Source organism: Sceloporus occidentalis, unplaced genomic scaffold, assembly GCF_023333645.1.
Source record: "Sceloporus occidentalis isolate IW3139 unplaced genomic scaffold, rSceOcc1.0.p SCAF_16, whole genome shotgun sequence".
Taxonomy (NCBI): domain Eukaryota; kingdom Metazoa; phylum Chordata; class Lepidosauria; order Squamata; family Phrynosomatidae; genus Sceloporus; species Sceloporus occidentalis.
The window spans coordinates 9,661,277-9,676,419 of record NW_028316996.1 but is presented as its reverse complement, the minus strand read 5'-3'; the positions used below and the strand labels follow the sequence as shown (position 1 = coordinate 9,676,419).

At 39.9% G+C, this 15,143-nt stretch overlaps 1 protein-coding gene across 1 annotated transcript in view; it reads right to left on the bottom strand.

Annotated features, from left to right (window-relative positions):
• LOC149302996 (solute carrier organic anion transporter family member 4C1-like) overlaps positions 1 to 15,143 on the bottom strand; it is a 38,977-nt gene that overhangs the window by 13,470 nt on the left and 10,364 nt on the right. Inside the window, exons 2-3 of the mRNA XM_089481737.1 lie at positions 8,580 to 8,843; positions 628 to 822 (exon numbers count right to left, since the gene is read on the bottom strand). Coding sequence (XP_089337863.1) covers positions 628 to 822; positions 8,580 to 8,843 — 459 coding nt within the window. The remainder of the gene's footprint in view (positions 1 to 627; positions 823 to 8,579; positions 8,844 to 15,143) is intronic.

Sequence of the window (15,143 nt, the reverse complement as noted above, 5' to 3'; positions counted from 1 at the left end):
TGGAATTAGTATGATTTAGTATTTTTCATATGATACTATATATATTTATATAATTTGATTTATTATGTAAATATATTTACAGTTGAAGCACCTAGAACACTATAGGTGCACAAACACCCAATGAAAATAGCAAAAAAAAGTTATAGACTGTCCCATATTTGGCATTTACCAAAAGGTCTTCTTCCTCAAAAAACTGTGGTCCGAAAAAACCTATATGGGGAATTTAGAGATGGAGGAACCAGCTAGGTTTAGTCTTGTGTTACCCCATGGGACGGGGGATAAAAAGAGAGTGAATGGGCTCTGTGTCTCTCTTTGCTATTCTATTCCTTTCCAGCCCAGCAGAATGTAGAGGAGGCAATTGTTACATCCTTGCTATAGTTAACATGGGTCTACAGGACCCTGTTTTTTATTTACTTATTTTAACACTGAAGTGGAATTTTAATGTTAAATTTTGTTAATTGAAGGCAAAGGAACGAAACCTCTATTGAGTATGGTCAGTAAAGTTAGTGAATAGACCCCTTTATTCTATTTCTGCAGTGATCAAACATTTATTATTAAATATATGCTTTAATGATTTGTTAGTTAAACACTAACTAGCATGACAATATAAAAACACATAAATACTACCTATGTATAATGATGATTTGTGTGTCGGAAGGCTATCATCAAAAAAGGCTGTTCCAAGAGTGTACAGTGGAGTTCCTCCTACACCCATAAGCAGCTGACCCAAAATAAACACATAAAGGTAGTTGGAGAGTGAGGATCTTTTCTTCCCTGTGCATTCTAAGAGACTGCTGTTAGTTCCTGAGACTTCACATACATCTGTAATTGAAAACAGCAGTTAAACAGTTAATGTACAATTTACATTTCCGGTATAGTGAAGTTTGAAGTATACAGAAGTTTGTAACAATATCGAGTAGTTATTGTCTATATATACTGTTGGGTGCGATCTCTACTATATTATGCTAGCTGATGTAGTAAGAGCTGGGTATACAATCAATCGCTGATCACAACTTTGTATCTGTGAAGCTGTGAAGTAAGTGTTACATACACAGAAGATTGGCACAGCTTTCATATAATATATATATATTATATCCAACCAGAGATGTAGGTCTTACTGGCATCATAATATGGTACGCCACCCTAGAGACAAAAACTTTGATAGTGGGGAGAGCATAAATCTCCCTTGTAATTTGGCCATTTTGCAGGATCATACTGAGGAGCCTTATCTGTCTCAGGGATTACTAGCACAAGTAAATCAAATTAAACAATGTATATGATTTTCGGTTCAGCAAGTTGGGTTTGGTGCTAAGATTATCTTTTATGACACACATGGGACATCAGAGTTGCTTAAGAGAATCACTTAAATAAACTAAATTGCCCAATTAACTAATTTTTTCAACCTGTGAATAGTGAGCATAATAGTTACATGATAGACATTTTAAAAAGGTATGTCTATATATGTTGAAGTACCCCTGCTTTATGAGAGAAGCTTGTAACAAGGAAGTTATGTCTATAAAACAGAAAAAAAAGATTAAGATAACTATACAAGATTAAACTTTCACTAAGTCTTCTAATATGACTACAAATGTGTTCTGGACACGCTCCAAGCGCTTTATATAATAGAAAAAAAATGGCTGTATTGTTTTGAGATATAAGTATGGGAAAGACTCTGAAAAGTATGGAACTGAAGGATGACTTCTGCCAAATGTATACCTGTTAGTTGAGCTCCATGTACCCCGAGCACTAGATTCTCATTCTGATAAAGCTTAAATATGCTATATAACAGTATTGCTTAGAAAATGTGTCCTAGAGTAGCGTGTTTGACATTAAATGTAGTGGCTATTAAATTTCATTACAGAAATGTTGCAGTCCAGCATGTACAACTGCACTTAGATATACAAGCACAGTAAATATATAGTCTAAGAACCGTGCAATAGCAGTAAAAAAACAAAAACAAAATATGGATGATGTTGAAATATCAGACATAACGTTTAAACTATTCATTAAAATGCTGTCATATAATGGCTGGCTGATATATAAACACTTCAATAAGGAACAAAGAAGCACGTCATGCTGCTTAAACACTGGTAGCAAAAGGCATAGAATTGTAATCTATAGAATCTGGAGTGAAAATGTAAAGAATTGTGTCTGTTTGAAAAGCTAGTTGAGGCTACTTTCTGGAGCGATAATGATTTTTTACACTATTTTAACACCAGCTATGCGGGCTAACGTAAAAATTATATATATATATATATATATATATATATACACCGTATTTATCGATTATAAGATGACCCTGATTATAAGACGACCCCCCCAAATCAAAATATTAATTTAGGAAAAAAACAAAAAGCCTGAATATAAGACTACCCTATAGGAAAAGTTTTACTAGTAAATATTAATTCATGTAAACTATTTTTTCATATTTAATAAAAGCTATGATTGAGAAAAATATATATTTTTTTATTTCCTTTTATTTGCAAACCTGCCCCCCCCAGTTATGCACATCTGCCCCCAGGCTTGCCACTCTGCCCCAGAAATGCCTTATACCCCCCTATTTGCCACTCTGTCCCATGATGTGGCTTTTAACCCTCTATATGCCACTCTGCCTCCAGAAATGTCTTATACCCTCCTATATGCCACTGTGCTGCATGATATGCCTTTTACCCCCTATATGCCTTATACATATGCCAGAGTGACATATAGGGGGTTAAAAGGCATATCATGCAGCACAGTGGCATATAGGAGGGTATAAGACATTTCTGGAGGCAGAGTGGCATATAGAGGGTTAAAAGCCACATCATGGGACAGAGTGGCAAATAGGGGGTTAAAATGCATTTCTGGAGGTATATATATATTAGGGCTGCAACTAACGATTATTTTAATAATCGATTAGTTGGCCGATTATTTTTTCGATTAATCGATTAATCGGATAAAAAAAAACAATATGCAAATTTTTTGTTTATTTAAAATAATTTAATGAACTGGATGTTAAAAAACAACTTAAAATTTACATTAACATTCTTATTTTGTTATGATGTAATAAAAAAACAATATTTTCAAAGTACAAAAACCCAAACACAATATTTATGAAACAAAATAACCCCAAACATTCTGAAAAGACGTGGACTATTACTGTTCAAGAAACTTTGCACCCAGCACTTTGCACCCGGCACTTTGCACCCAGCCCTGACACTTTGCACCCAGCACTTTGCCCCACCCCTGGCACTTTGCACCCGGCACTTTGCCCTAGCCCTGGCACTTTGCACCCAGAACTTTGCACCCAGCACTTTGCACCCAGCCCTGGCACTTTGCACCCAGAACTTTGCACCCAGCCCTGGCACTTTGCACCCAGCCCTGGCACTTTGCACCCAGCACTTTGCACCCAGCCCTGGCACTTTGCACCCAGAACTTTGCACCCAGCCCTGGCACTTTGCACCCAGCCCTGGCACTTTGCACCCAGCACTTTGCACCCGGCACTTTGCACCCAGCCCTGGCACTTTGCACCCAGCACTTTGCACCCAGCCCTGGCACTTTGCACCCAGCCCTGGCACTTTGCACTGTGCCCCTGCACCCAGTCTCCAACTCTGCCCTGCACCCCCACCCCCACTCTGCCCTGCACCCAGTCTCCTGCCCTGCCCCCACACTCACACCCTGCCCTGCATCCCCACCCCCACCCTGCCCTGCACTCAGTCTCCTACCCTGGCCTGCCCCCCCCACCCCCACTCTGCCCTGCATCCCCTGAAACCCCACCCCCACCCCCGCGAATCGCTCTGTGCGAATGGAGCCACTCGCACAGAGCGAACCGCTCTGTGCGAACGGAGCCACTCGCACAGAGCGAACCGCTCTGTGCGAACGGAGCCACTCGCACAGAGCGAACCGCAACTAAAAGAAGGCGCGTGTAGCGGAAGCGGGGAACGCTCGCGGAGGTAAGTAAAAGGAGCCGAGTGCTCCAACAACGAATCGATCATTATCGATTCGTTGTTTCAGCCCTAATATATATATATATATACCGTATTTGCTCGATTATAAGACGAGGTTTTTTCCAGAGCAAATGCTCTGAAAAATACCCCTCGTCTTATAATCGAGGTCGTCTTCTAATCAGACCTCATTCTGCTGGGGCCGTGCTGCTTCCCTTACGAAAAATTACTGCAGTTTTTTCTGAAGTAATACTGCAGTTTTTTGGACATGAAAAAACTGCAATACTGCACTTTTACTGCAGTATTACTGCACATTTACTGCACTTTTTTTTTATACTGCAAACCTACAGTTGTACTTCAAAGTACTGTAGCTTTATTGCATTTGTACTTCCGTACAAAAATAACTGCAGTACAACTGCAGTACAGTGAAGTACAAATGCAGTAAAAGTGCAGTAAATGTGAAGTAATAATGCAGTAAAAGTGCAGTATTGCAGTTTTTTCATGTCCAAAAAACTGCAGTATTACTTCAGAAAAACTGCAGTATTTTTTTTGTAAGGGTTACCGTGCTTTGGTCGCGAGCAGCGTCTGTGCCACTAGTAGCAGGAGAACAGGAAGCTAGCAGCGTCCTCATATTACTCTACCTCCCCCCTCCTTCCTCTGGGGGCGGGGCTAGAGAAGTTGCTCACACAGCCGGGCCCCTGCAGAAGTCTGCGAGTGGGAGATCTGCAGTTCAGGTAAGGGGGTGGGGGAGGGTTTTTGTGATTAATGTGTAAAGTATGTGTGATTAATGGAATGAATGAGTATTTAAATGTTTGTGAATGAGTGTGTGTGTGATAGCATGGATGTGTAGGGGGGTGGTGGTGGTAGCATGGCATAGGGAGGCTGTAATCACACTACTATCATCCCCAGGTTCCAGCATGTACTGGCTGCCTTGGCTTGATAGGAGTGTGATTGCTGTTAGCAGTTATATATATATATATATATCCAGAAATGCATTTTAACCCCCTATATGCCACTCAGCCCCATGATATGCCTTTTAACCCCCTATATGCCACTCTGGCATATAGGGGGTTAAAAGGCATATCATGGGGCAGAGTGGCATATAGAGGGTTAAAAGGCACATCATGGGGCAGAGTGGCAAATAGGGGGTATAAGGCATTTCTGGCGGCAGAGTGGCAAGCCAGGGGGCAGATGTGCATAACTGGCTGGGGCAGGTTGGCAAATAAAAGGAAATAAAAAATATATTTGTCTCAATCATAGCTTTTATTAAATATGAAAATTAGTTTACATGAATTAATATTTACTAGTAAAACTTTTTTCCTATAGGGTAGTCTGTCAGATATTTTATCATAGAAAACATGTATTCCATATATTCTGTACTTTACATGAACACAAAATGGAGTCAGAGCCATTTTATTTTACTTAATCATGTAGTGATGATTTCTTTTTGTCCTTGTTCCCTCTATAATTGAGAACAAAGGAGTATTCATGTATAATGATGTTTCAGCGTATATATGATACAATTAATGTTATCTTCCATGAGAAAGTTAAGGAGTAGACGCTGCATATCTTTAGAAATGTAACTTGGAATGGGGGATACGTCGTAAGACTACCAAGGCCTGAGTTACTATCTAGGAGGTAACACCTGGCGATTAGGGTGACCAAGGATAAATTCCAAACACATATGTAATGGTTTTAAGTTAATTCTTAGACCAGAGCGTCTCTCACAGGTAAATTAAGAAATTACAACGGTGTAAATATGAGTAGAAATCCTAATTTTTATGGGTAAAACCCACCGTTATGATTGGAGAATTCCAATCAAGAGGTGGAGGCTATGATAATAAGCTCAGTTTTTAAGCTTATGTCTTGAATAAAAAAAGAACGGACCTTAAAAAGATCGCACCCTGAAACAGACAGACCCGGACGGACTTATTCACCAAATTTACCCCAGAGAATTGGAATCTTAAGATTCTGGCACCATATTTCACTCTTGGAGTTACTTTGAGTTCTAACCTATATAACTGGTAGAAAGTTATATTCTTTTCCACTTAATTTCTTGCCACTGAACCTGGATTAATTTCTACAAGGACCAGTTGGACAACAGCAACAAGTGGTGGTAATTATAATTGTTTTATTATTCTGAATAGAGATGAATTTTGTCTTCTTCGTATAGAATTCCCTGTTTCTGGGAAGTACTATATTGCATTATTGTATATGGCGGCTTGTGAGACTGCAGCTTATAACCCGTGATAATAACAATAATGAAAAGGTATTTTTACCTATAGATGAAGTTTGACATTATTTGCATCTATTAGGAATTTCACTAATACTCTTAGACACGATTAAATTATTTTTAATTTGTTATATTAGTTGAACTAATATTAGAGAAATAGTGACATCTTTATTACTGCCCTGATTATTATAAATTTTTGGTTGCTGAGTGGACTGGAAATTAATTGTGTGTTAGACTCATATAGTACTAATTCATATTGATAACTATCGATAATATATTGTATTTGAATTGATTTAATTTTTACATGTTTTAAGGACGTTGTGTTTTATATTATGCACTGTGTGACTCATACATAGATTTTATAAATTGTATTCACAATAAATAAATATTTTTGATTGATTATTTTGGTGATATATATCTGATTTGAATTATAATTTTCGGCGATCTGAAAGAATTTAGGATCGGAGATAAAATATAGGGTATCTCCTTAAATTTATATTGTGGATGTGGTACTACAATATTTGATAGCGTCGTTATTTTGCGTATGTGATAAAATATTGGTTTTGCCTATTTTGTCTCATTAATATCCCTAACAAGTCTTATATTCAGGCTTTTTGTTTTTTTCCTAAATTAATATTTTGATTTTGGGGGGTCGTCTTATAATCGAGCAAATACGGTGTGTATATATATATATATAACTGCTAACAGCAATCACACTCCTATCAAGCCAAGGCAGCCAGTACATGCTGGAACCTGGGGATGATAGTAGTGGGATTACAGCCTCCCTATGCCATGCTACCACCACCACCCCCCTTACACATCCATGCTATCACACACACACTCATTCACAAACATTTAAATACTCACTCATTCCATTATTCACACATACTTCACACATTAATCACAAAAACCCTCCCCCACCCCCTTACCTGAACTGCAGATCTCTCACTCGAAGACTTCTGCAGGGGCCCGGCTGTGCGAGCAACTTCTCTGGCCCCGCCCCCAGAGGAAGGAGGGGGGAGGTAGAGTAATATGAGGACGCTGCTAGCTTCCTGTTCTCCTGCTACTAGAAGCAGAGACGCTGCTCGCGACCAAAGCCCGGTAAGCAGCATGTCTTATAATCGAGCAAATACGGTATATATACACACAGTATCTCACCAAAGTGAGTACACCACTGAGCTGCAGCACGGCGGGCAATACCATACAGCGGTTTTACAGGACAGGTTCCACTCAGAACAGGCCTCTCCATGGTCGACCAAAGAAGTTGAGTGCACGTGCTCAGCGTCATATCCAGAGGTTGTCTTTGGGAAATAGACGTATGAGTGCTGCCAGCATTGCTGCAGAGGTTGAAGAGGTGAGGGGTCAGCCTGTCAGTGCTCAGACCACACGCCACACACTGCATGAAATTGGTCTGCATGGCTGTCGTCCCAGAAGGAAGCCTCTTCTAATGATGATGCACAAGAAAGCCCGCAAACAGTTTGCTGAAGACAAGCAGACTAAGGACATGGATTACTGGAACCATGTCCTGTGGTCCAATGAGACCAAGATAAACGTATTTGGTTCAGATGGTGTCAAGTGTGTGTGGTGGCAACCAGGTGAGGAGTACAAAGACAAGTGTGTTTTGCCTATAGTCAAGCGTGGTGGGAGTGTCATGGTCTGGGAGTGTCATGGTCTGGGCCTGCATGAGTGCTGCTGGCACTGGGGAGCTATAGTTCATTGAGGGAACTATGAATGCCAACATGTACTGTGAGATACTGAAGCAGAGCATGATCACCCCCATTGGAGACTGGGCCACAGGGCAGTATTCCAACATGATAACGACCCCAAACACATCTCCAAGACGACCACTGCCTTGCCAAACAAGCTGAGGGTAAAGGTGATGGACTGGCTAAGCATGTCTCCAGACCTAAACCCTATTGAGCATCTGTGGGGCATCCTCAAACAGAAGGTAGGGGAGCACAAGGTCTCTAAAATACACCAGGTCTGTGAAGTCGTCATGGAGGAGTGGAAGAGGACTCCAGTGGCAACCTGTGTAGCGTTGGTGAACTCCATGCCCAAGAGGGTTAAGGCTGTGCTGGAAAATATAGACACTTTGAGCCCAATTTGGACATTTCTACTTGTACTCACTTTTGTTGCCAAAGTTTAGACATTAATGGCTGTGTGTTGAGTTAGTTTGAGGGGACAACAAATTTACACTGTTATACAGGCTGTACACTCACTACTTCACATTGTAGCAGAGTGTCACATGAAAAGATATGATAAAATATTTACAAAAATGTGAGGGGTGTACACACTTTTGTGAGATACTGTATATGCTAAGTAACTGAACAAATCTGACCTTCAGACAGCTCGGTAATAGCAGAATCTATTCAGAAGTGAAACAAGGAGTGAATATAACAAGAAAAGGCGTATTAGCTACTTACCATTAAATTTGCTTCCATACTGGTATACTCCAGTAGAGAAATGAGGTAAAGAAAACACAATTGATCCTAATCCAATCATAAAAGCTGAAAAGGCAAGCCATCTTGGTTTGTGTCCTCTTTGTCCATAAAAAGAGACTACAAGTGACAAAAGGCAAAAGGCGATGTCGTAGCTTGCAGAAATCAAGCCAGTTAGGGAGCTGTTCAAGTCATAACGTTTCTCGATTGTGGAAATTACAACATTTACTAAACCATTTACAGCAGTACCTAAAAGAGAAAAGAACAAAATAAAATGGCATCAAAATCTTAACCCAACTGTTTATATGTCAATATGTATAGCTTGAAACATTTAAATACATAAAGAGATTTAAGCAGGAATGTTTATTTCAAAGGAAATCAAATGATAGAACAAGAGGTCACTCATGCCTTAGTCAGTTCTTGATGTCTATTACATGTATGTTTAAATTCTCTTACTGTATTAGCATATACCACTTATGATAGGAGGCTGTTCTATTTATCTACCACTTTCTCAGTAAAGGTAGACTATATAACGTGAAGCCAAATGACATTAGTTATTTGTCTTTACGGTCAAGTAAAAAAAATATATAAAACCAGGATTATCTGGAATCTGGTCTAATTTATAGCCGAAAGGTTGTGCACATGATATTATATTGTGTTGTAACACAAGAGTATGATTATGATTTCAGGTGATTTCACCTGCAATCCATTATGTTCTCAGATTACACATTTGCAAGCACAATAGCCAAACAAATGTTCCTGCTATTAGTTTTAGTCTTGAAATAATTTTTCCTCATATCAATGCCAAGTTACCTCTCTGGGAACAAAATGGACATAGCAGCGGATATTATGTAATGTCGATTATAATTACCTGTATCTAGCATTAAACTTACAAAAAAAGTCAAGTACATGACCTTGCTAAGAGTAAAGAAAACACTTAGACAACCCTGGGACAAACAAAATAATTTGGACATGAGACACACATACAATGAGTGCATTAAAGGTAGCTAACCCCTAAAATGTAAATCAGGGCTTTCAAGCTCCAGGCCTCGAGGGTCCAAACCAAGCCAATGCTTTCACGATATCCCAGGGTGAGGCGGTCATGGCCCAAGCTGGATGTTGTGATGTTTAGGGAGAGTTGGGAATGGGGTGGAAAGGTGACATTTCTGAAAACTAATATGTACAAATAAAGAAAAATACTGGTTTGGTTTATTTAGGAGGAATTTTCATTAAACTCACACATTGTACCTTAAAGGGGATCTGTCACTTATACTTACTAATTAAAGCCATTTATAAACATGTTGATTTAGTAGCCAACACACCATTTCACTAATTAGTGTGTGAGGAGAGAACTTGAAAAGATTGTGCATTTTAAGTACAAGAAAAAGGTGTGAATCGAAGACAGCCTTTCATACACATTATGGACATTTGGCATATAAGGTCATGCCATATGTACTCTGTTGCTCCTGCTCAGTGGCGTCTCCAGCTTTCATATTTAGGGGGGGCACATGGGGGGCCAGGGACCAAAGTAGGGGGGCCAATTATAAAACGGTACATATACACTATATATATATATATATATATATATATATACACACACACACGTTAGACATGCATTTTTAACTACATAATATGCACTTATCTCTTTGAAGTAAAGACTGTGATTAAAATATGATTTCAAAATAACAGCTAAAGTGACAGTTATTTTTCATTCTTTAATATTAGCCCCTGCTGACAATATATATAAATATTAGACCCTGCTGACAATATATATAAATATTAGACCCTGCAGCAGATATATAGAAATATTACACCCTGCTTCCGATATATATTAATATTAACCTCTGCTGCGGATATATATTAATATTAGCCCCTGCTGCGGATACATACTTATATTATACCCTGCTGCCGATATACATAGAAATTATACCCTGCTGCCAACATATATTAATATTAGCCCCTACTGCCGATATATATTATTAGTCCCTGCAGCCAATATATATAAATATTAGCCCCTGCAGCCAATATTTATTGATAATAGGCCCTGCAGCCAATATATATTAATATTAGCCCCTGCTGCCGATATATATAAATATTAGTCCCAGCTTCCGATATATATTAATATTAGCCCCTGCAGCCAATATATATTAATATTAGACCCTGCTGCCAATATATTTGCCACACTGACTGCAGATCAGGGGAAGACAGTGAGAGTCAGTGCAGTGTTCCCTCCTTCTGACTGCACCGTGACATTGAGAGGTCCTCTCCCCATACCGCTCTTTTACTTACACCCTGTAGTTCAGGTATAGATCAAATAAACAACACATGGAAACAGCACACGCAACTGAATGAGATAAAAAAAAAAACCTGTATTTGCAGGTATACATAAATAATGTATGGAAACATAGCAGATACAGATCAACAGAATTTGACACACTATTTGACATCCAAACAACTATAAATCATTCTTTTTTATCACATTATTAAAATCCCAGAAATCAAAAAAGTTAAAAGGCCCAAATAAATTAAGGAGATTAGACATAATGGAAACTTCAACAAAACTTTTAGCCATTAATGCATCACAACCATCTTAGCGCTGCGTCACCAAATGAACACCTCATCACAGATAACACAATGCATACAGCTGCATATAACTAAGCTGAGTACCACTTGGTCTGTGAAGGCCTGTGAAACCAAAGGGGAATAGCGTCCTGTATACTGTAATCAAGAATTGAGTTTCACAAACTCTGAACCAACATCTAACTTTTAATAATATATTCAGATTGAAATAACACAAAAACTTTACTTTTACTCTGATTTCTAGGCCTAGAAAGTTTTGTCCTCTGAAGTGACCACAAAATCTGGATAAATAAAAATTACAGTTCTATTTAACCCTCTACAGCAAGTAAAGTGCCAGGAAACAGATGACCAAACTCATATCAGGACAGGCTCTGCCACACTGACACCCAAACACATACATCAGGACAGGCTCTGCTGCCACATGGACCCCCACATCAGGATGGGATAACCATATAAAATGCCTTCTACATTGCTTTGCTGTTTGGGTGTATTGACCCTTGTGTATTTGTGTCCCCCCCCCGCCACCCTCCTTTGTGCATTTTTGCAATACACCCTTGTGTATTGATTTATTTGATGCCCCCAGCCAGCCCCCCCTCACTTGTGTATTGATTTATTTGATGCCCCCAGCCAGCCCCCCCTCCCTTGTGTATTGATTTATTTGATGCCCCCAGCCAGCCCCCTCCCTTGTGTATTGATTTATTTGATGCCCCCAGCCAGCCCCCCTCCCTTGTGTATTGATGCACCAACCCCTTGTACTGGTTAATATAATGGCCCCCATACCCATGTGTATTAACACCCCCCCCCGTTTGTGTATTGATATATGTGACATCCTTCTAACACCCTGATGTGTAATTATGTCCCCAGCCACCATCTTTTTGTATTATTTAATTTTCCCAATGCAGCCCCCCCTTGTTAATGTCCCTCCTTCTGTCACCTCCACTATTTATTTAAAATAAAATACTTTTTTTGCTGGCCTTCATTCTTCCACTGTAACACAGCAGACTGCTCTTCTCCCTCATGCGCTCAGGCAGTGACAAGCAACTGTTCCGTAAGAGCCCGCCCCCTTCAAAGGGGCAGGACGAAGAGCCTCAGTCAGTGATTGGCATGCCGGCAATCCATTAAGCAGCCAGCGGAGGCGGTTTTACAGCCACTTTGAAACTGTCAGACGCATCGGCTGCAATTGGAGCTTAGTGTTCCGGCACACCGGGTCAATGGTATAGCGTTTCAATTGGGGGGGCACACTGGGGGGCACGGCATAATGTAGGGGGGGCCATGGCCCCCTCTGCCCCCCCCCCTGGCAACGCCACTGCTCCTGCTACCTTTTAGTATTTTGTAAATGGTATATTCTGTTAGCTGGATGTTATCTTTATATTTTCTAGCACACTCAAACATCATAAACTTGTTCTTAGAGTGTTTAAGAACTCATGGACTTAATTCAAAATCTCAAAACGTCAATTTGAAACTTCCACAGTTGAACGCAGCTCTAAATTAATACAAGTGGATCCTTCTTAGGTATTGGCCTTATGGATTGGTCTTTTCTACCGCTGTCCTGTCCTTAGTTTACTGACTACCACCAAATCCCATTTTTCATGGAATAGTCAAGCACAGCAGGCTTTTGATGAACTTGAAAGACAGGATTCTATGGTTAAACATCCTGATCCTTCATTGTACTGTATTGTGGAAGTTGACATTTCTACTATGGCAATGGAAGCCATACTGTCGCAAAGTTCTGGCACCAAGAATCTCCTCCACCCAGTGGCATCCTTTCCCAGAAAGCTGAATGGAGCTGTAATTGACAATGTGGCCAATAGAAAATAGAGATAAAAGAAAATAAAAAAAGTTGCCCTTGTAGAAAGGAAACAACACTTGGATGGAGATGTCACGTCATTTACAATGATCACATGAATCTCAAGTATGTACAAAATTGAATTTTGTATTGCACATTACTTTGAGACCCAGTTCTAAGAATACATATATATTCTATGAGGATTTGAGGACTAGGAGCATTCTGCACTTCTTTCTACCTGGGGAAGCCAGTGATAGCTGGTGAAACGTGTTGAGGATTAGAAGATTGGAGTTTTCACTACAGAGACATATGATATTTTGTTCTGCCATATCTTCGCTGTGTTACTTTATATGTTTTAATCAATCACATTGATTTTCTTCAGCCGACACAAAGGCCAAGGTATCAGTGCCTGTGTGGGGCCTCTCCTTTTTGTACTCACCCACTCTAATCTTTCACCCAGTTACGTATATTTTGTGACTCCAGCCATCCATGGATAGTCTCTTTCTAGGAGATGGTATATATTTGTAGTCAATCTTCATGGATTTTATTGTAGACTTGTGATCTGCCAATGCCAGTTATATAGTAGTGGGGAAAGTCTCACATGTTATTCCCTATAATAAGACTTCTAGTTTCCAAAGAGATTTGCCAGCTCATTATTAAAAATATTGTTTGCCTCCATTGAAGTGCTCAATTTACCTCTAAAATTTAAAAGGAGTTCTGCAAACCCCTGGTGTATTTGTCCTCAGCATACCATCCACCATCCAGTGTACTAACTGAAAGCGTGAATCAGAAAAGTGTTTATGCTGTTTTACACCATAGCTACAGGATTACTTTGAATGGTTTTAGAGACTTTGGTATAGGCTGCAACTTTTAGACTCTTTGTATTCTGCTGTCTGACCTGGGTAAAAACCAGCCTCTCAACAGATGTATTGCCACATGCAAGTTTAAACTTTGCATGCTGTATTGGGCTGGGAACAAAATATGGTTATCCACTCAGTACTTCCAACTTCCAATGCCCTCACAGGAGGTGGGTCATTGTTTTATTGGTCTGTTCTCAGTCATGAATCAGTCCTATTGCATTTCAATTGGACTCCAGTCTACAGGACTCATCTGGCATTTCACTCCCCTGTCCACCCAGACCTGTTCGTTAGTCATAGTCATGCTCCCTATCCCCAGTGCTTGTTCATAATATGAAAATATATACTGGATTCCTGGTATAGCAGTATAAGTTGAAATACCTGTTTAACTTGAAAGGTTTCGATCCAAAAGAATGTTCCTCCTACTGCTCTTCTCACCCCCTCCCTGGTTTCCTGTTTTACTGTTCCCAAGGACGCCCTTGAAATGGGACACTGTCAGGATGGCTTCAGACACAATGTGATTATTTAGCATCAACCACGTTATTACACAGAATGTCGTAGCTCGACGTTATGCATTAATGTGAACCACAACACGCACGTCTACTAATAATCCAACCAGATGGAGATGCGTCACTGTCTGACCTTAAATTCTGCTATGCATTTCTATGTGTCTTTCTGTTGTCTGAGACCCTCTGGATTTTTCCAAGTTTTCTGCTATTCTTGCTACTGGGTTATTTTCTCCCCATAACTTTTACATAAGAACAATGGCAACAATGATGTTGCTTAAAAAAATAGGGACCTTCTATAGCAGACCACTATGGAATGCCGCCCTCTCATAAAAAAGGTAGTCAAGGGCTGGGGGGGGGACATGGCAGGAGCTGGTGTTGACTGGTGGGGATATGGCAGTAGTAGATGGGACATGGAAGAGGCTGATGTAGATAATAAAGTGGCTGAGCCGGACATGGCAGAGTGTGACGAGGGAACAATACAAGGGCTGTGGATGGGTCATGGCAGGGCCTGATGAGGACAATACAGGGGCTGAGAAGGAGACATAGCCATGGCGGATGGGGACAATAAAATGACTGATGGACACCGAGTGGTGATTAACATGCTAAACATTTAAATTATTATAGAGAATCAAATTTCAAAGATATATTACAACAGTTAATAACACAGTTAATACCGTATCTGCTCGATTAAAAGACGACCCTGATTATAAGACGACCCCCCAAAATCTGAATATTAATTTATGAAAAAAAGAAAAAGCCTGAATATAAGGCAACCCTATAGGAAAAAAGTTTTACCAGTAAATGTTAATTTATGTAA